General features: G+C 64.5%; 1 protein-coding gene across 1 annotated transcript in view; it reads left to right on the top strand.

Moving 5' to 3' along the window:
- The window catches only part of RAI1 (retinoic acid induced 1), a 68,527-nt gene that overhangs the window by 45,579 nt on the left and 1,445 nt on the right, over window positions 1-21,503 (top strand). The window contains exons 2-3 of the mRNA XM_062215591.1: window positions 11,360-16,976; window positions 20,003-20,096. Coding sequence (XP_062071575.1) covers window positions 11,376-16,976; window positions 20,003-20,096 — 5,695 coding nt within the window. The 5' untranslated portion in view covers window positions 11,360-11,375. The remainder of the gene's footprint in view (window positions 1-11,359; window positions 16,977-20,002; window positions 20,097-21,503) is intronic.

Genomic DNA, 21,503 nt, shown 5'->3' with positions numbered 1-21,503 from the left:
CCGGCTGCGGTGGAGCGGGGCGGGCGGGCTGGCGGGGCGCGCAAACCCGAGAGGCAGTTATAGAAAGGGGGGCAGGTTAAAAATAACCGTCTCCGGCTGGGAAGCTCGCGCGCGCTCTCTCGGCTCGTTCGGTGCCAGAGGACTCCAGGGGAGGTGGCGTTGGGGAGGGCAGAGCGGGATTCCCCCTCCTCCGCCGGGCGGGGTGCCCGCCCGCCCGCCTGCCTGCCTGCGCGCCGCGGCTGCACGTGTGCGGGGCCGCGCGCCCTCTCTGCACCCGGCCGGCGGGCGCCCCCTCCCCAGGACCCGGGCGCATCTGGCGGCGGGCCCCCGCCCCGCAGCCTTGCGCGGCTGGAGGGAAGCGCTCCATTATTCATTATTTACGAGCGTTAATAGGTTTGAGGCAACCGAGTTGGTGGTGGTGGGTGGGTAGCGGGAGGCGAGGGCGCCGTGGGGACCCAAGCCTTAGGGAGAGGAGGGGGGCTGGGGCTGCGGCGCGGGGTCGGCCGGGCTGTGCCGCGCAGGGCCCCGGGAGGGGAATGCGGGGCCTTTGATTGCGTCTCTCGGCCTCTGTCCTCCGCGTCCTCGCCCTTCCTGAGCCGCGGGGAGGGGGCTGCGGGCCGCACGCCCCGCCCTGCGCGCCCCTCGCCGCCGCCGCCGCGTCCCCGACGCAGCCTCGCCTCATTTATCATCATCTTTGGTCAAGTGGAGTGTGCAAAGAACAGCTGCTTCACTCGGCTGACTTCCGAGGGCGGCTACTGCGGGAATCTGGGAGATGAATGATGGGGGCCCGGGGCGCAGCCCCCCTCCCCCGCGCCTCCGGGGTCCCCGCGCGGGCGGGGGGGAGCGGCCGGGCCGCCGGGCCCCCGTGGCCAGGGCAAGCGCCCCCTCCCTCCCTCTCGGCGGAGCGGGGAGCTGGGGCGCCCTTGGCCGGCGGAGCCCGAGGTCGCGGCGACCTTGCCGGGGTCAGAGGGTTGCGCTGCGGAGGAGGTGGCGCGGCGTCTTTGGTGGCGCTTTCGGGATTGGCGCAGGCGGGGGCGGGGGCGTGAAGGGGTGGTGGTGTTGGGGGGGGGGGACGCAAATAGAAGGTGAAATTTTACCTGCCCCCTGAGGGACTCCTGCGGATTTTTCTCTCGGCAGCGGCGGGCGCTCTGCCTTTGTCTTACAAGGCTGAAACATCTGTTGCAGAGGGGCGGCGCGGCCGCAAACCACCCCCGCACACCCCCAGCCGCCCCCCGCCCCCACCCCCCAGCCCGGCCTGGCTCCCGGCCCCGCGGCGCCGCCTTCGCCCTGCCGGAGCTGGGGCGCACCACGCCAGCCCCCTGCCGCAGTGCGCGCCCCCGCGCCCCGCCTGGACAGGGGCGCCGTGGCCTCGACCTGGGTAGGGAGGTGGGCAGGGGGCGCTTGCGGAAAGGGTTAACGGGCCTCCTCGCAGCCCCTGATTGTCAGCGGCGGCCCCGCTTCGTTTCAATTACCCGAGCAGAGACTGAATGCGCAATTAACAAAGTCAGCTCGCCAACTGGAAAGCCGGCCCCGCGCCTGCACGGAGCGGAATACTCCACCAGCTGACTCGGGCTAAGCAATTTCCTGCTCTCCGTGCTCGCTCGCTCGCTCGCTCGCTCGCGCTCGCTCCCAGCCCCCTCCTCCTATCCCCCCTCCCTTCTCCTTAATAATAAAATTATACCAAGCAGTTTGCGGTGTGGCAGGCGGCCAGAAAGGCGTTTCTTTAAACGCCGCCGTCTCACAATTAGGCAGCGAGAGGATTTGACACGCCGCGGCGGCCTGACAGGCGGCTTCCTCCCCTGGGGGCTGATGGGGGGGAGGGAGGGAGGGGCGCCAGTTCCCCCCGGCTCCCCCAGGTGGAACTCGGGCTGTCAGGACGCTGCAGCGAGGGGTGGCTCTGGCGGGGGCCGGGGGGGGGGGGGGCAGCAGGCGCGCATTCCGTGACTCCCGTGGGAAGCCTTGTTTCCCCGCCTCCCTCCCCACCGCCTCCCCGGTTTGGACAGGCAGTCTGGGTCTCAGGGCTGCCGGGCGGGCCAGTGGGGATCTCGGCCTGGCTGGGCCTCTTGGATGAGTCACTGGCCCTCTCTGGGCCTCTCTGCAGAATGAGAGATTTGGTGGAGACTGTTTTGTGGCTCCCTGCTCTGGGTGGCCCCAGAGTGGGGTCAGGAACAGCCAGGGAGACCCCACCGCGGCCTCCAGCAGGGGCGATGGGCCCCAAAGGCACACAGCAGGGGGTTGGGGGGGGTCGGGATGTAGGCAGGGTGACAGTGCAGGGCTGCATGGGGCTGGTGTCCTGAGGACCCACCAGTGGACGATCAGCTGAGAGGCAGGTCCAGAGAATGGCAGAGGGGAGGAGTGACCTGTGGCTACTTCCACAAAGCAGGCCTTTGCCCGGCCTCTCATGGTTAAGCCCTCCTTCCAGCACCCCCCCACACCTCCCATCACCTCCCCTGCCCTAACCCCCTAGCTCCCAAGTGCGGGGCTAGGGTGGGGTGGGGGTCACTCCATCTCAGCCACTCCCAGGCAGCTGTCAGGATGTCTTGTCCACTGTGTAGCACCCAGCCCAGGCCCCATGGGGGCTGTGACCTGAGCAGACGGGTGCCTGTGTCCTGGCCTCCGTCACCATACCTGTCTGTGGGTGTCCTAGGTCCCTGGCGAGGTTACAGGAGATGCACAGGACACAGAGCCCGGTGCCCTCCCACCCCACCCCTACCCCTCCATCCTGTCTGCCCATCCAGCCCTCCCAGCAGCTACCAGCACTCTCCCAGGGGCGGGGTTCTGGCTTGGAGCCCAGGATCAAAAGAAGCCCTCGTCCTCACCAGGCTGTATTCTGCTGGGGCAGGCTTGGGTACCATTCACCATGCTAATGAGTGCCATCAAGGTGCCTGCCAGGACCCCAAGAGGGTGCCCCCCAAACCGGCCTTGTCCCTTGTCTGGGGGCCGCCCCCAGGGGCCGAGGAGCAGCCCAGAACTGCCCCTGCTCTCCTCCCAGCACACTGAGTGGCTCCCATACACCCTTCAGCACCCACTAGGCACCCAGGCTCCTCGGAGTAGGTGTCTGGTGTAGCATCTGGTGTAGCAGTGCCTAGGTTCGAGTTGCAGCTCCGCTCTGGTTCCTCTTCCTCATGTGTAACCTGGGAGACAGCTCAGCCAATGATGGCTCAAGTCTTTAGGTTTTGACTACCCACATGGGAGACCGGGGTGGAGTTACTCCTGGCTTTGGCCTGGCCCAGCCCTGACTGTTGCATGCATCTGGGGAATAAACCAGTAGTTGGGTGCCATGTCTTTCAAATTAGAAAAACAGAAAAAGCAAAGCTCCAGCCCCACAGGGCCTCGCCTTTGCAGGTGCAAGGTTCAACCTGTGACAGTTACAGCATCTCTTGACACGTGGGAGCTTATGACCCCAAACAGGCTCTCTTGAACCTGAGAGATTTTTTTTTATTATTATTTTTTTATTTTTTATGTATGTATTCCAAGTAGAGTGACAGATTTTCCATCTGCTGGTTTACGCCATTAAGTGGCTGTCATGGCTAGGGCTGAGCCAGGCCAGAGCCTGGAACCTGGAGCTCCGTCTGGGTCTCCCACATGAGTGGCCGGGGCCTGGGCACTTGGGCCATCTTCCGCTGCCTTCCCAGGCTCATTAGCAGGGAGCTGGATCAAAGTGGAGCAGCCGGGACTCGAACCTGCGCTCATTTGGAATGCCAGCATCGCAGACAGCAGCTTAACTTGCTGTATGTAGCACAGCACTGACCCTACAGGGATTTTAAAGATTTATTTATTTATTTGAAAGTCAGAGTTACACAGAGAGAGAAAGAGAGGCAGAGAGAAAGAACGAAACAGGTCTTCCATCCACTGGTTCACTCCCCAAATGGCCACAGTGGCTGGAGTTGAGCCGATCTGAAGCCAGGAGCCTCCTCCAGGTCTCCCATGTGGGTGCAGGGGCTCAAGCACTTGGGCCATCTTCCATTGCTTTCTCAGGCCACAGCAGAGAGCTGGATTGGAAGTGGAGCAGCTGAGACTTGAACCGGCGTCCATATGGGATGCCACTGCAGGTGGCGGCTTTACCTGCTGCACCACAACACCGGCCCCCTCACAGGGATTTTAAAAAAGGGAAAAAAAAACTTTTTATTTGGTTAACATTTTTTAAAATGGAAAGTACTCATTTTTATAAAGTCCTTATTTCTAGCTTTTTTATTTTGAAGATTAACTTATTTAGGAGTTGAAGTCAGAGAGAGAGCGAGCTTCTGTCCACTGACTGGTTCACTCCCCAAATGGCCACCATGGCCAGGGCTGAGCCAGGCCAAAGCCAGGAGCTTTTTGCAGGTCTCCTGTGTGGGTACCAGTGACCTGAACACTTGGGCCAGCTTCGCTGCTTTCCCAGGTGCATTAGCAGGAAGCTGGATCGGAAGTGGAGCAGCCGGGACATGAGCTAGTGCTCAGGTGGGATGCTGGCACCGCAGGCAGTGGCTTTACCAAAACACTGTGCCACAGTGCTGGCTTGGATAGAAAGTTGTGTATATATATATATGTATGTATATATATATGTATGTATATGTATGTATATATAATTTATATATATATAATTTATTTATTTGAAAGAATTACAAAGTGAGGCAGAGAGAGAGAGAGAGAGGTCTTTCATCCACTGGTTCACTCCCCAATTGACCACAACGGCCGTAGCTGAGCCGATCCAGAGCCAGGAGCCTCCTCCAGGTCTCCCACACGGGTGCAGGGGCCCAAGGACTTGGGCCATCTCCTACTGCTTTCCCAGGCCACAGCAGAGAGCTGGATCAGAAGTGCAGCAGCCGGCACTTGAACCGGCACCCATGTGGAATGCCGGCGCTTCAGGCAAGGACCTTAACCCCCTATGCCACAACGCCGATCCCCCAGATTTTTAAAGAGAAAAACTAGGTGTCCTGGCACCCTGGGCTCCTGTTCCCCAAATCCTCCAGAGCTAGGTGGGGCTTCTCCACCTGGCCCACGTGTGTTCAGGACCAGGACCCCAACATACATGTGCACTTCACTCAGGCCTCCCTGCTGGACTCAGGAAGTTTGTTTCATGTGGGATGAATGAATGAATGAATGAATGAGGTGGCCCTGGGGCTGTGGGATGAATGAATGAGGTGGCCCTGGGGCCATGGGGTGAATGAATGAATGAGGTGGCCCTGGGGCCATGGGGTGAATGAATGAATGAGGTGCAGCTGTGGCCGTGGAATGAGTGAATGAGGTGGCCCTGGGGCCGTGGGATGAGTGATGAGGTGGCCCTGGGGCTGCCAGCCCGCCCGGGTGCCCTCTGTCACTCGCTGCTTGCTGTAGCTTGTCACAGGATGAAGGTAGCGTTTTGCGCATCCTTCGTGCAGTGAATATTTGGCAGGGTTACCAATCGACCAGGCAGAGGTCCATCTCCTGTTCTGAAAAGGAGGGCAAACCGGGGTTTATCACAGGAGAGTGATGATCGGGGACGCACTGGGGGCTGTGCAAGGGGTGCTGCTTCCAGGAAGACCACTGCAGAGCGTGGATGATGGGAGCTGGGTGGGGGCTGACAGGTCCCTGGGAACGGCATCCCCTGCGGAGGAACAGCGTGCAAAGGCCCTGAGGCCGAGGGAGTGACAGCACTCAGACAGCCCTCCTGGCTGGGACTCTGCACTTCCACTTCCCCGGGGACGGAAGTCGTGGTCTCCCTGGGCAGAGGGAAGGAGACTGGGCGCCCATTCTTTGCTTTTTTTTTTTTTTTTTTTTTTTTTTTTTTGACAGGCAGAGTGGACAGTGAGAGAGAGACAGAGAGAAAGGTCTTCCTTTTTGCCATTGGTTCACCCTCCAGTGGCCGCTGCGGCCAGTGCATCGTGCTGATCCGAAGGCAGGAGCCAGGTGCTTCTCCTGGTCTCCCATGGGGTGCAGGGCCCAAGCACTTGGGCCATCCTCCACTGCCTTCCCGGGCCATAGCAGAGAGCTGGCCTGGAAGAGGAGCAACCGGGATAGAGTCCGGCGCCCCAACCGGGACTAGAACCCGGTGTGCCGGCGCCGCAAGGTGGAGGATTAGCCTGTTAAGCCACGGCGCTGGCCATTCTTTGCTTTTTTTTTTTTTTAAAAAAAATGTATTTATTTACTTGAAAGTCAGAGTTATACAGAGAGAGGAGAGGCAGAGAGAGAGATAGAGAGAGGTCTTCCATCTGGTTCACTCCCCAGTTGGCTGCAATGGCTGGAGTTGCGCCGATCCAAAGCCTGGAGCTTCTTCGGGTCTCCCCCATGGATGCAGGGGCCCAAAGCACCTGGGCTATCTTGTACTGCTTTCCCAGGTTCACTAGCAGGGAGCTGGATAGGAAGTGGAGCAGCTGAGTCTCGAACCGGCACACATATGGGATGCTGGCGCTTCAGGCCAGGGCATTAACCCACTGCGCTACAGTGCCGGCCCCATTTGCTTCTTTTGCAAACCTGCAGCCACACAGCTCCTGGGTAACGATACTGTGCGCGCCTCTTGGAAGGGCACGAGTTACTGGGGGGGGGGGGTGCACCCTCGTGGGTTCCCGTAGACCTTGGTGCCAGCTATGACCTGGGAGAGGGGAGGGCGGACGGGCTGTGCCCTGCAGGGCATGGAGAGCTGCCTGGGCCGCCAGACCCCACTCCCCCCTCTCACACACACACACACACACACACACGGGACCTCAGCACAGCAGGTGGGACCCAGGAAAGGGTGGGGGCACGGGGTCCTGAGGCACGGAAGACCCCCCACTCAATCTTGGGGGCTTAGTCGGTCTCAGCTGGGACCCGAGAAGAGACCTCGCATTGGTGGTTCCAGAATGGAGCGTCTGGAGCAGTACCCAGGGGCTTGGCAGGGCCTGACTCCTACAGAGGGTGCTGGGGTTGGAGGTGGGGGTGGGGGTGGGTCTCCCTGCTACCCCACTGCTGACCCCTTAACATCCCCAGCTGCCTGGCCTGCAAAGACAGCCACACAGCAAAGTGCCCCCCCCGCCCCCGCCATGGGCGTACTGAGGCCCATGCGGATGGGCTGGGGGCTGCCCTCCCCTGGGAAATCCTTGTGTCCCAGGATGCTCCTGGTGTGCCCCAAGCAGGCCTCTTCCTCAGGCCCGAGGCCTGCTGGGTGGGCCCCTGGGAATTCACCCCTCCCTCCCACCCAGGCCCCGCCTCCCCCAGCGCCTGATTGATCTGTTCTGGAACATTCACCCACAGCAGAGAGGGGGCCCCAGTGGCTCCCCCTTCTCCCCAGATGCCCACCCCGCTTCTTCCCCAGCCTCCTTAAGGCTCTGCGAATTCCCACCTCTATCTCGTGTTCCAGGCCTTGAGGGGGTTGGTGTTTTTTTTTTTTCCCCTGCAGCTACAAATCAGGAAACCATAAAATAACCCGGGTAAGTAGGAGGGAGGGAACCAGCAGCCTCAGAGCCGCTGCTGCCTGGCTGCCGGGAGCAGCGTGTGTCCCTCCCCTCCTCTCAGGAGAGTGTTCCAGGGGCTCGGTGCTGTGGGCAGCGGCTTCAGCCACTCCCCGGGGGCCACCTGCAATCCTTGTGGGAGCGCCAGTTCCAGTCACAGCTGCTGGCACTGCCGGTCCAGCCCCCTGCTCACGCGCCTGGGAGGCAGCAGAAGATGAGCCCGAGTGCTTGGGCCCTGGCCTCCCACGCGGGAGACCCAGACAAGGCTCCAGGCTCCTGGGTTTGGGCTGGCCCTGCCCTGGTCGTTGTGGGCACTGGAAGTGAACCAGCAGATGGAAGGTGGATCTCTCTTCTCTCCTTCTGTCAGTCTGCCTTTATAATAAATAAATCAATCCCTTCTTTTTTTTTAAGATTTATTTATTTATTTACTTGAAAGTCAGAGTTACACAGAGAGAGGAGAGGCAGAGAGAGAGAGAGGGAGGGAGAGAGGTCTTCCATCCACACTGGTTCACTCCCCAATTGACTGCAATGGCTGAAGCTGCTCCAATCGGAAGCCAGGAGCCAGGAGCATCTTCTGGGTCTCCCACGTGGGTGCAGGGGCCCAAGCCCTTGGGCCATCTTCTACTGCTTTCCAAGGCCATAGCAGAGAAATGGAGATCGGAAATGGAGCAGCACGCTGTGCCCGTTTCCCTGGCTGGGGTGTGGCGGGACTGTGGGCCTTGTAACCTCGCTGGGCGGCTGCTGGTGCTCAGGGCACAGCAGTCACCTTGGCCATCAGAAGCCAGTGACCGTCGTTGCCCGTTGGTGGGGAAGGAAGGCATGGTTAGGTTAAAGGGGCTTCCGGGGGCTGGGCTTGTGGCGCGGCGGGTTAAGCTGCCATTTGGCAATGCTGGTATTGAGCACCAGCTCAAAGCAGCTCCCGGCCAATGCCTGGGAAAGCAGCAGAGGATGGCCCAAGGGCTTGGGCTCCTGCACCTGCATGGGAGACCCGGATGGAGTTCCTGGCTTAAGCCTGGTCCGTCCTTGACCGTTGTAGCTATTTGGGGAGTGACCCAGCAGATGGAAGACCTCTCTCTCTCTCTCTCTCTCTCACTCTCACTTTCACTCTCTCTCTCACTCACTCACTCACTCACTCTGCCTCTCAAATAAATAAATACTTCAAAGAAAAAGATCAAAGATCGGGCATGCAGCAAAGGGGACGAGGGCACATTTGTCTTATCATTCGGCTCTGGCTCCCCGGTAGCTTCCACTGGGTGGGGTCCAGGTGAAGGGCTGTGAGCCTGGGTGTGGCCTGGCTGCCTCCTCTTGGTGGCTGGGCTCTGTCCTGGGGCTCTGAGCAGGTCCCTGGCTGCTCTGAGCCTCATTTTTTCCTGTAAAGGTGAGGGGACGGCTGTGTGCCCCCAGAGTTCTCCTGCTGACCTGGCACTGGAGGGCTAGGTCCTTGCGCTGCCCCCCTACACTCCACTTGGGGAGCTGAGCCAGGGGACATCCTGGGGCCAGCTTCAGGCCTCTGTATCCGGTGCCTGAGGCCTCGGCGGGTGGGGAAGAAGGGATGGGAGGGGCTGTGGAGGAAGGGGTCTCTGGGGCCCCCCCAGGAGCCTTTGGGGGGTGGAGGGGTGCCCTACCGGCCCCCACACCCCCTTTGCCACTTGCCCCTCCCCCAGGTCACCATCACCCCTCCCTCTCCCCCTCCACTTCCTTTCCTAGTGCTCTTGAAAAAATAATAATTAATAACAACAGAACTGGTGGCAGGCCCAAGGCAGCTCTTAAAGGGGCAGCGCCCCGTTTTCTGCCAGCAGAGCAGGCCCCGGGACTGGGGGAGGGGGGCCCCGTGGGGGTCCACGCCTTTGTTCTGGCGGGCCCCGCTCTGGCTGGGCTGCGGGTGGCGTTGGGGCGAGCTCCATCAGGCGCTGGGCCTCTCCTATTCTAATTGAACTGTCTTTTCTCCGAGATAGATGTTTGCACGGCATCCGGCTGCTTGTGTGCGTTGGGAAGCCGGCCTGTAACACAGCTCGGCTAAATTAAAAGACGCAGCAGCTGGGATGATTAAACGGGGAGGGGGAGAGATGGGGACGGAGCAGGCGAGGAGGGGACGCTGATAATAGCACGCTCCCCCCCCTCCACCGCCGCCTTCTTTCTCTTCTCTCTTTAAATGTCTCTGGTAATGCATTTTGAAGAATGTGCAAGAAAAAAAAATTTTAAAAGCTGTAGAAATGTTAATGATATCCACAGGACACGCAGCAGGAAATGAGGGAGACCTGGGAGTAATCAAAGCTGAAATGTAATTTGTGCAGATATACGACAGGCTTGGTGCAGTTCTGGCCTTACACAGAGGGCAGGGTGCAGGTCCCACCGTGCCCACCCCCCCCCACCCCGGCCTTGCTGCAGGCACCCCCAGAGCAGAGGTGGCCTCCACAAGCCGGCCCTGCGGCCGAGGGGCTGCGCCCCCTTCCCCGCCCCCACCCCCCACCCCCGGAAAGCTGGTTCATCTGACAGGCCAGAACCCAGCCGCCACTGCCGCCGCCGCCAGCAGCTCCCCTGGGCAGGCGGGCGCGCCAGAGCAGGCCCTCGGTGTAAGGTTTTATCCCAGCCGCCAGGGCTGGGATTGAAGTGGGTCAGAAGGGGCGGGCATGTTGCTCCTTGTTAGGGACCTCGGTGACACATCCGGGGGTGGGGTGGGGAGGGGCTGTGGGAGGGAAGGGGTCTTGCCTGGCGACTCCTTTACTCCCCCAGGGCTGGGTGCCCCCCCCTCCCTTCTCTCTCCCCGCCCCCACCCCCCAGTCTGGGTGTCTCTGGCCCCTGAGAACACCCTGGAATCTTGGTAGCACGACCCAGGTCCCCCTTCCCCCTCTCTCTCTGGATCTGGGAATGAGAACTGGAAAGTCCCCGTCCCCTCCTGGGACCTGGGCCACGCAGGCCAAGCCGTTGGGCCAACAGCTTTTGCTCTGGGCTGCAGGGTCCCTGGCGTTGGTCTGGCTTCTGCCCCTCCTTCCAAGGCCTTCTGGGCTGACCAGGCCTTGCTGGGCTGAGTGTGTGGGGTAGGGGGAGGCGGGAGGACCCTCAGCCCGGCCTGTGTTGGGACTGCAGCTCCTCTGGCCTGAGAAGTGCCTCCCACCTGCCCCGGGTCATCTCTTGAACCGGGATCCTGCTATGGGGACAAGGTGGTTCCTGCCCTGGGCCCCAGCCCCTAAAACCATCACCAGATGGGTTCTGGGGCGTGGCCCTGGGAGGGGCCCCGTTAGCGTGCACTCACGTAATTGTTTATGCAGCTACAGTATGGGAGACGGGTGCAGGTGCCCCCCGTCCTGCGTGCCCGGAGTCACAGGAGGGGCCTTTTTATGTCTGATGGCTCAGAAGCCCCCCATTGAGGTCTGCTCGTAGCAATAGATTCCAGATGGCGTGGCAGTGGAGGAGGTGTGTGTGTGTGTGTGTGTGTACGTGTACACGCTGAACCTCAGCTGCCTTTGCAAGAGGCCTCTCCCAGGGCCCAGGGTCCCCAGCGTGGCTGGGTCACCGCTGAGCATGGCCGGTGCCCCCACAGGGACTAGGGTACGGGATCCAGCGCCCCCCCCGGGGGTGGGTGATGGATGGGGGGAGCGGGTACATGATGTTGGGCTGTTAGGAAGGGCTGGGAGTGGCCGGAGGAGGGCGGCCAGGGTTTCTCGCCTCCAGGGCCGGTGGTGGTGGTGGTTGGCTGAGCTTTGACGCGGCTCAGCTGTAGGCTCCGGCACAGCACACCCGCCACCCCCCTCCCCCAAACACAGAAGTTGTCAAAATATGTGCACAGCTGGCGGTGGAGGGGTGGGGGGGAGCAGAAGAGGGGCTTGGAGCTGGGGGAGGTGGGTGGGAGGGGGGTTTTGGGAGGTGGAGGAAGTGGCCCCCATCTGACCGCTCTCCCCCTGCCCTCCCCACCGCCCCCTGTGCCTTTCTCTCTCTCTCTGTCTCTGTCTCTGTCTCTGTCTGTCTGTTCACAGCTGACCAGCCCAAGTCATGCAGTCCTTTCGAGAAAGGTGTGGTCTCCATGGCAAGCAACAGAACTACCAGCAGAGTTCCCAGGAGCCATCGCGCCTCGAGAACTATAGGCAGCCCGGGCAGGCCGGGCTGAGCTGCGACCGGCAGCGGCTGCTCACCAAAGACTACTACAGCCCGCAGCCCTACCCGGCGGCGGCTTACGAGGGCACGGGGCCCGCGGGCACGGCGGCCGACAAATACCACCGAGGCGGCGGCAAAGCACTGCCCTCCCAGCAGGCCCTGCAAGGGAGGCCGCCCTTCCCCGGCTACGGCGTCCAGGACAGCGGCCCTTACCCGGGGGGCTATTCGGGTGAGGAGAGCCTGCAGGCCTGGGGGACCCCACAGCCCCCGCCCCCGCAGCCGCAGCCCCTGCCGGGGGGCGTGGGCAAATATGAAGAGAACCTGATGAAGAAGACCGCGGTGCCGCCCGGCCGGCAGTACCCGGAGCAAGGCGCCCAGCTGCCCTTTCGGACTCACTCCCTGCCGCAACCCCCGCCCCCGCAGCCGCCACAGCCCCCGCAGCCGCTCGCCTACCCCAAGCTGCAAAGGCAGAAGCTACAGAATGACATCGGGTCCCCCCTGCCCTTCCCCCAGGGCGGCCACTTTCCCCAGCACTCCCAGTCCTTCCCCGCCTCCTCCACCTACTCCTCCTCCTCCGTCCAGGGCGGCGGCCACTCGTACAAGAGCTGCACGGCGGCGCCCTCGGCACAGCCGCACGATCGGCCACTGACCACCAGTGCCAGCCTCGCCCCGGGCCAGCGGGTGCAGAATCTGCACGCCTACCCGTCCGGCCGCCTGGGCTACGAGCAGCAGCAGCAGCAGCAGCAGCAGCAGCAGCAGCAACAGCAACAGCAGGCGGCGCTCCAGAGCCGGCACCACGCCCAGGAGACCCTGCACTACCAAAACCTCGCCAAGTACCAACACTACGGACAGCAAGGGCAGGGCTACTGCCAGCCGGAAGCAGCCGTCAGGACCCCCGAGCAGTACTACCAGACCTTCAGCCCCAGCTCCAGCCACTCGCCCGCCCGCTCCGTGGGCCGCTCGCCTTCCTACAGCTCCACGCCGTCGCCGCTGATGCCCAACCTGGAGAACTTCCCCTACAACCAGCAGCCGCTGAGCACGGGGGCCTTCCCCGCGGGGCTCGCCGACCACAGCCACTTCATGCCCCTGCTCAACCCCTCCCCCACGGACGCCGGCGGCTCCGTGGACCCCCAGGCCGGTAACTGCAAGGCCCTGCAGAAAGACAAGATCCCCGAGAACCTGCTGTCGGACCTCAGCCTGCAGAGCCTCACGGCGCTGACGTCGCAGGTGGAGAACATCTCCAACACCGTGCAGCAGCTGCTGCTGTCCAAAGCCAGCCTGCCGCAGAAGAAGAGCGTCAAGAACCTCGTGTCCAGGACCCCCGAGCAGCACAAGAGCCAGCACTGCAGCCCCGAGGGCAGTGGCTACTCGGCTGAGCCGGCGGGCACGCCGCTGTCGGAGCCGCTGAGCAGTACGCCCCAGTCCACGCACGCCGAGCCGCAGGAAGCCGACTACCTGAGCGGCTCCGAGGACCCGCTGGAGCGGAGCTTCCTGTACTGCAGCCAGGCCCGCGGCAGCCCGGCCAGGGTCAGCAGCGGCTCCAAGGCCAAGCCCGAGTCGGTGTCCACCTGCTCCGTGACCTCGCCCGACGACATGTCCACCAAGTCCGACGACTCCTTTCAAAGCCTGCACAGCACCCTGCCCCTTGACAGCTTCTCCAAGTTCGTGGCGGGCGAGCGGGACTGCCCGCGGCTGCTGCTCAGCGCCCTGGCCCAGGAGGACTTGGCCTCCGAGATCCTGGGGCTGCAGGAGGCCATCGGCGAGAAAGCCGACAAGGCGTGGGCCGAGGCGCCCGGTCTGGCCAAGGACACCGGCAAGCCGCCCTTCGCGCTGGAGAACCACAGCGCCTGCCTGGACTCCGTGGCCAAGGGCGCATGGCCGCGGCCCGGGGAGCCCGAGACCCTGCCGGACTCCCTGCAACTCGACAAGGGCGGCGGCTCCAAGGACTTCGGCCCGGGGGCACTGTTTGAAGACGCTTCTGTGGCCTTCGCCGCCCCTGACCCCAAAAAGCCAGCGGGCCCCCTGTCCTTTGGCACCAAGCCTGCCCCAGGGGCCGTCGCCCCGGACCCTACAGGAGCGACAGCTTTCGATTGCTTCCAAGACACGACCGCCACCGCAGCCACTGGCTCGGCCGACGGCGCCAACCCCTTTGTGTGGCCGGAGGAGAACCTGGGCGACGCGTGTCCCCGGTGGGGCCTGCACCCCGGGGAGCTCACCAAGGGCCTGGAGCAGGGCGGCAAGGCCTCGGACGGGGTCGGCAAAGGCGACGCCCACGAGGCGGCTGCCTGCCTGGGCTTCCAGGAGGAGGCGCCCCCCGGGGAGAAGGCGGCTGCTGCCCTGCCTGGGGACTTCAAGGAGGACGATGAGGCGGGCGGGGTGAAGGAGGAGGCGGGCGGGCTGCTGCAGTGCCCGGAGGTGGGCAAGGCCGACCGGTGGCTGGAGGACAGCCGGCACTGCTGCTCCACCAACGACTTCGGGGACCTGCCGCTGCTGCCGCCCCCGGGCAGGAAGGAAGACCTGGAGGCCGAGGAGGAGTACTCGTCCCTGTGCGAGCTGCTGGGCAGCCCGGGCCAGCGGCCCAGCGTGCAGGACCCGCTGTCGCCCAAGGCCCCGCTGCTGTGCACCAAGGAGGAGGTTCAGCAGGTGCTGGAGGCCAAGGCAGGCTGGGGCTCCCCGTGCCACCTCTCGGGGGACTCGGTCATCTTGCTGGGCCCCACCGTGGGCACTGAGTCCAAGGTGCAGAGCTGGTTTGAGTCCTCGCTGTCGCACATGAAGCCCGGGGAAGAGGCGTCCGGCGGTGGCGGCGGCGGCGGTGGGGAGCGGGCCCCAGGGGGGGAGTCGGCCGCCCCGGTGGACGCCCTTCCCGAGGCGCCCATCGCGAAGAAAGAGCCGGTGCCCCGGGGCAAGAGCTTGAGGAGCCGGAGGGTGCAGCGGGGGCTGCCCGAGGCCGAGGACTCCCCGTGCAGGGCGCCCGCGCTGCCCAAGGATCTGCTGCTCCCGGAGTCCTGCACGGGGCCCCCACAGGCGCAGATGGGCGGGGTCGGGGCCCCCGGCCGGGGGGCCTCGGAAGGGCTCCCTCGCATGTGCACCCGCTCCCTCACGGCCCTGAGCGAGCCTCGCACGCCCGGGCCCCCGGGCCTGACCACCACCCCGGCACCCCCAGACAGGCTAGGGGGCAGGCAGCGCGCGGCCTTCAAATCGGGCAAGCGAGTCGGGAAGCCGTCGCCCAAGGCCGCCTCCAGCCCCAGCAACCCGGCCGCCCTGCCCGTGGCCTCGGACAGCAGCCCCGTGGGCTCCAAGACCAAGGAGACCGACTCGCCCGGCGCGGCCGGCAAGGACCAGCGCTCCATGATCCTGCGCTCCCGCAACAAAGCCCCGTACCAGAACGCCAAGCGGAGACGGCCCTCCGAGAACCGCCTGCCCAACGGCCGCGCCACCAAGAAGCTCCTGGCCAACAGCCACCTGCCCGCCGCTGCCGCCACCACGTTCAAGGCCTCCGACGGCCCCCCACAGAAGGAGGGGCGGGCGGGCCAGCGGGCCAGGGTGCCCAAGCCCGGGGCGGGTGGCAGGCTCCCGGAGCGGGCCCTGCACACGCTCAAAAGGAAGTCGCCTTTCATGGCGCCTGTCCCCACGAAGAAGCGCAGCCTCGTGGTGCGTGGCAGCTACGGCGACAGCAAGGACGAGCAGGCCGAGGGCGCCCCCACCCTGTTCAAGAGGGTGTCGTCCCCCAAGAAGGCCAAGCCGGCCAAGGGCGGCAGTGGTGAGCCCATGGCCAAGCCCGCGCCCCCCGAAGCGGCTGCCGCCACCGAGGAGGCCGCCGCCGCCTGCCTCAAGCTGGCCTCCAGGGTGGCCTTCCAGGGGACCGTGAAGACCAAGGTGTTGCCACCGCGCAAAGGCCGGGGCCTGAAGCTGGAAGCCATCGTGCAGAAGATCACCTCGCCCAGCCTGAAGAAGCTCGCGTGCAAAGTGCCAGGGGCCGCCCCCGGGGACCCCGTGAGCCCGGCCCTCCCTGAAAAGGACCGCAGCAGCGCAGGCCTCAAGAGCGCCGGGGGCAGCCCGGTGGGCGCCGAGGAAGGGGCATCGGGCGCGGGGCCTGGGCCGAAGCTCCCGGCGGCGGCGGCCACTCCGGGCACCGAGCCGTCGTGCAGAAACCCGGCCAGCAGGTCCTTAAAGGGCAAAGTCGGGAACAGTAAGAAGCTGTCCTCGACGGACTGTTTCAAACCCGAGGCCTTCCCCTCCGCCGCGGCTCCCAAGAAGAGAAGCCGGAAGGGCCGGGCCAGCCTGGGCCCAGCGCTGCTCCTGACGCCCCGAGACAGGGCCGGTGGCGGCGGCGGCGGCGGCACGCAGAGGACCGGCGAGGACAGCTCCGGGGCGGGAGGCAAGAAGCCAAAGACGGAAGAGCTGAGCCCGGCCCCCCAGCCCCCCGACGGCCGGCCCTGCCAGCCGCAGACCAGGGCTCAGAAGCAGCCGAGCCACGCCGGCTACAGTGGCGGCTATTCCAAACGGAAGCGCCTCACCCGGGGCCGGGCCAAGAACACCACATCCTCGCCCTGTAAGGGGCGGGCCAAGCGGCGCCGGCAGCAGCAGATGCTGCCCCTGGATCCCGCCGAGCCTGAGATCCGCCTCAAGTACATCTCTTCCTGCAAGCGGCTCAGGGCAGACAGCCGGACCCCCGCCTTCTCCCCCTTCGTACGGGTGGAGAAGCGAGACGCGTTCACCACCGTGTGCACTGTTGTCAACTCCCCCGGGGACGAGCCCAAGCCCCACAGGAAGCCTTCCTCCTCTGCCTCCTCCTCCTCCTCCTCGGCCTCCGCCGCCGCCTCCCTGTCCCTGGACGCGGCGGCCGGGGCCTCCCTGGCCACGCTGCCCGGGGCCTCCGTCCTGCAGCCGCGGCCCTCTCTGCCTCTCTCCTCCACGATGCACCTGGGGCCTGTGGTGTCCAAGGCCCTGAGTACCTCTTGCCTTGTTTGCTGTCTCTGCCAAAACCCAGCCAACTTCAAGGACCTAGGGGACCTGTGCGGGCCCTACTACCCCGAACATTGCCTCCCCAAAAAGAAGCCAAAACTCAAGGAGCAGGTGCGGCCCGAGGGCACCTGCGAGGAGGCCCCGCCTCCCCTCGAGAGGACACTCAAGGGTCTGGAGTGTGCGGCGGCAGCCTCAGCCACGGCGGCCGCTGCCACCACCCCTGGGAAGGCCCCCAGGCCTGACGGCTCCGCAGACCCCGCCAAGCAGGGCTCGCTGCGCACCAGTGCCCGGGGCCTGTCCCGGCGGCTGCAGAGTTGCTACTGCTGTGACGGGCAGGGGGACGGGGGTGAGGAGGCGGCCGCGGCCGACAAGAGCCGGAAACATGAGTGCAGCAAGCAGGCCTCGACAGAGCCCGGGGGGGACACCCAGGAGCACTGGGTGCACGAGGCCTGTGCCGTGTGGACCAGCGGGGTCTACCTGGTGGCCGGGAAGCTGTATGGGCTGCAGGAGGCCATGAAGGTGGCCGTGGACATGGTAAGAGGAGGCCGGCCCAGCCAGGGTGGGGAACTTGGGGTCTCCAAGGGCAGACATTCAGGGAGTCCCTCTGGAGCCATGGTGTGGGTCAGCCGTGCTCCTAGGCACAGAGCCGTGTGGGTGGACCTAGAGTCCATTGGGTGAGTTGAGGGGGGGGGGAACAGAGGCACGCTCAATTACCCCCCATCCCTGTGTCCCAGGACACGTCCTACTACCAGAGCCCTTGTGTGCACCTGCCCCAGCCCAGCCAGTACACACACACGCACACACACACACACGCGCGGCACGTGCCAGCTCTGGCCCCAGCCAAGCCAAGATGCCAAGACCCAGAGAGCATGTGGGGTCCCCCCCACCAGCCCAGGACCCCAGGGCAGCCCACAAAAGCAAGCCGCCCTCGCCAGCTCTGCCTGTGACCCCCTCCATGGACGTCCGTCCCCCCACGCCTCACCCAGTTCCCTTCCCAGGAGCTCTGCGAACAAACCCTGGGCTGCCCCGGAGGTCACTGTGTGACCCTGGGAACCTGACCTGCCCCCCTCTGAGCTCCGGTCACTGCTCTGTGCACATGGGCGCCTCTCCCCACCCCCATCGGGGGGTGACACCTGTCATGTGCTAGGGCTGGAGCCTGGCCCCCGAGTCAGTGGCTGTGTAGCCGTGGGAGGCTCCCCTGGGAGTGGTGTCCCTGCTGCTGGCGGCTGGGCGCCCTCAGGAGCCACACATTCCACATGCCCCCCCCTCCCTGCCCCTACTGTCCCTCCGAGTGCCGGCCCTTCTTCCCATGCCGACCTGCCGGGAGCCATGGGCTCTTGTTGCCCATTCAGACTGCCTGCTCCCCCCCAGACACCTGTGATCCTTCTGTACACAGCCCCGCCCCTGGTCCCGCCGCCTTGGCGAAGCTGGCATCCAGATGGGGGCTCTGGAGGCCTGGGCTTGGCCTGCCTCTGGTGTCTCGGTGACCCAGCATAGCTGCTGGGGCCCCAGCCCTCACCCTTTCCTCCGAGTGCACCAGCTTTGCTTGCGAGAGGCAGCATCTGGAGCAACAGTGCTCCTGGGACCCCACCCCCCGCATGGGCTGTAGACCCTCCCTGTGCCTGGACGTCCCCTGCCTGACACCTGCTGATGCCCCAGCCTGCCGTGCCCCGCCCCCCCCAGCCCGGTATCTCCCCTCTTCCCTTCCAAGTGGTTCCTCCTGGCTGCTTCCTTGATGCTTGGCCCCATCCAGCTGAAACAGGTTCCCGTCTCCCCCCACAGCTCCGCCATTAAAAACCGCTGCCCTCCCTAACACACAGCCCCACTCCAGTAGGCGTCGCCTGCACTGCAGCCTCACTGGGTGCTGGTGCCCCCCCCCCAGCCCCACCTCCAGGGCCGTCTCTGCGCAGGGACTGGGCTGTCTCTGTGTGCCCTGCACTGCTGGCCCTGGGCGGGAAGGGGTTAGAGACAGCAGGGAGAGTGCATGAAGCTCTCCCCTGCCACCCGTTCAGGCCCATCAGAGAGGGGTCATGCCTCCCCCCAAGCACACAGCGCCGGCAGCCGCTGCACCTGCTCCACAAATGGCCACGCAGCCTCCCCCGCACAGGTCACACAGCGGGGCAGGCGGTGTCTACGTATCAGGTGGTCCCGGTGCAGGGCAGGGCATGTCCCCAGAGGCAGGGCTGTCTCCCATGGAACACTCCAGAAGAATGAGCAGGGTCTAGGACGCCCCCGTGTCCCGCTGAGCCCCTGGCACACAGGGCTTGACAAACCCCAGGGACACTGGTTCCTTCAGTGTCTGTGTGGGACCTCAAGTTCCCAGGCTGCCCAGGGCCTGCTCCTCTCCTGAAACTGGTGGACACATCTGCCGTCCAGACTGGGCTGGGTGAGAAGGCGGCACCCGGCCGCCTGGGGGCGTGGTCACAAGGCTGAGTGCTGCCTGGTGCGGGCTCCTTGGCCAGCCGCGGTTCCAGCGGCAGAGCATGGGGGCGGCTGACTCCAGCTCCCTGTCTGGAGCAGAGTGGAGGGGCAGGGTCCCATTCTGAGTCAGAAATCATGGGCCCAGGTGCCCAGGAGGACAACCCCACAAAGGGGCCCATCCTGATATTCTAAAAAGTACCGCAGCCCCGCACGGCCCCACTGCCAGCTCTGGGCGCCAGAGGGCGCACTCCTAGGCGCCACCCTCACCTCCCCCCAACTCTGGGCTGTGGTGTGCATGGAGCTGTCAACAGGGTAGTAAGGGACAGTGGGTACTCCAGGCTGGCCACCTAAGTCAGGAAATGCATGGGGTGATGAGGGCCCCAGCTTCGGCCGTGGCTGGCACAGCCAGCCACCCGCTGGTTCACTCCCCAAATGGCTATAATGGCAGGGACTGGGCCAAGCCGGAGCCAGGAGCCAGGAACTACTTCTGGGTCTCCCATTTGGGTGGCAGGCGGTCCCAGCACTTGGGCCATCCTCTGCTGCTTTCCCAGGCGCATTAGCAGGGAGCTGGATCGGAAGTGGAGCAGCCAGGACTTGAACCGGTGCCTATAGGGGATGCTGCCACTGTGCCACAGTGTCTGAGCCCTTGCTAAGCTCTTCCAAAGGACCTGCTTGTCACTGCCATCCCGTGCTCACTAGGTCCCCTCCAAGTGGCCAGGCCAGGCGCTGGGCAGCCCCCAAACTCAGAAGATGATAGTTTTGGAGAACATGAATTTGACATAAAGGGGCGTGTCTGTACCGCCACGGTGGGGGGGCCTCTGAGATCAGACCCGGGGTTCCAGGGAGCGCAGAGAAGTCCGATTCCATGTGGAGTGTTCCTGCTGCTGCCCGGAAGGGTGGAGACCAATGCAAGGGCTGCCTCAGTCTTCCCACCTGGAAAGTGGGTTCAATGGGAAGTACCCCGTTTCCAGTACCTTCCACTGCAGGTGCTGCCTGGTGGCCACAGACACAGGGGGTCGCCAAGGTCCATGGCCCACATCCAGTGCACCAGCCCAGGGGGTGCGGGTACCCAGCCGGCTGGGATGGGCGTGTGGGAAGCCTGGGCTTGGGGACTGACCTGCCTTCCCTCTCTCTGGCAGACCTGTTCCAGCTGCCAAGAGCCCGGGGCCACCATTGGGTGTTGCCACAAAGGATGCACCCACACCTACCACTACCCGTGTGCCAGCGATGCGGGTAAGAGCCGGCCTGCGGGGACTGGGAGGCTGTCGGTGCCACCTCCTTGGTGCCCCTCTGCTGCCGCCCGAGCTGTTCATCTCCTCCTCCTCCTCCTCCTCCTCATCCTCTCCACCCAGACCTGGGCTGGGCAGGGCCAGGGCCATGACAATGAGCCGTCTCCAGTGGTAGAAGGAGGGAGGTGCTGGGGGCGGGGCCTCGAAGACTGGGAGGGGTGGGGCACAGAGGAGGCGGGGCCAGTTCCCCTGCCGCCCTTCCCTCCCTCTGCCACCTGCTGGGCCCCTGTTCCACACCGCCTGATTGGGCCATGGGGATTTGGGGGGGGGGGGCGCCCACCCTCTGAGGCTCGGAGACACTCGTTGCAAAGCAAGCAGTGGGTTAGGGGGCCATGGGCTTTGTGTCAGCGGGGGGCTTCCCAGCCAGTGTGGCCTGGATCCAAACCCCCCTGGTGGCGGTCCACGTGTGGAATGGAGATGACTGTGGTCTCTCCTCACCGGCTGAGGAAGAGGCAAAGCCCCTCTGACCGCGCCACCCCACCCCCACCCTCCGTCCCTCCTGGCGCTGTCCTGGCTAGCCTCGCTCTCCCAGTAGGCTGTCCCCCCCCTACCGCCCCATGACCCCTGCTCCCTGGGCACCAGGGACCACAATCCTGCACACTGCCTGTGCAGAGTCCGGAGCCAGTCTGTCCCAGCCACACTGCCCCCACCCCACCCCCGCTCCCAGGAGGCTTTGAGTGACAACCTGGGCTGAGCTGCCAGCATCCAGCATGGAGTGGGGGGGCCGGCTGGACTGGACCTCCCCCAGGGGCTCCTCACTGGCGCCCCCCTCCCACTCCCAGCAGCAAGAACTGGATCTCTGTGCACGGGCTTCACTCCCATATTAGCTACCTGAGTCCCAGTCCTGCTTCGCCCCAGGCCCGGGGGGTATCGGCCTCCCAGCTCTCTCCAGCTGCACCTTGAGGGCTGGGCGGCCCCTCAGCAGGCCTCAGGGCCTGGTATGGACAGAACCAGGCCAATGCTCTCCATCCTGTGTTCCTTCTACCCCGGCACTGTCCAGCCTCCCACGTGGAGCAGACAGGAAAGCCATGGCGAGGAGGAGAGTGTGTGTGGTGGGACAGGGTCATTCTGTCCGACCTGGAGGGGCAATCCAGGAGGGCTTGCAGGAGGAGGTGGGGATATCTGAGCCAGGCCCTCAAAAGGGCAGAGGATGTGGCCGCAGAGGGCCACATGCTGGGCAGGGGTGGACATCAGGCTTTGTGCAGTGGTTTCCCCAGATACCAGGGATCCCTGGGCAGCCGAGACAGGGGCTTTGTCAGGCTGATGGACTACTTAGCGCACAGGGGTGGAGGAGGCCTGACCCCCAGCTTCCGGCCCGAGCAGGATGGAGGCTGTGCAGGTCGGGGTATTA

This window comes from Lepus europaeus, chromosome 18, assembly GCF_033115175.1.
Source record: "Lepus europaeus isolate LE1 chromosome 18, mLepTim1.pri, whole genome shotgun sequence".
Taxonomy (NCBI): domain Eukaryota; kingdom Metazoa; phylum Chordata; class Mammalia; order Lagomorpha; family Leporidae; genus Lepus; species Lepus europaeus.
Note: the sequence above shows the minus strand (reverse complement) of the source record. Positions and strands in the feature narration are given on the sequence as shown.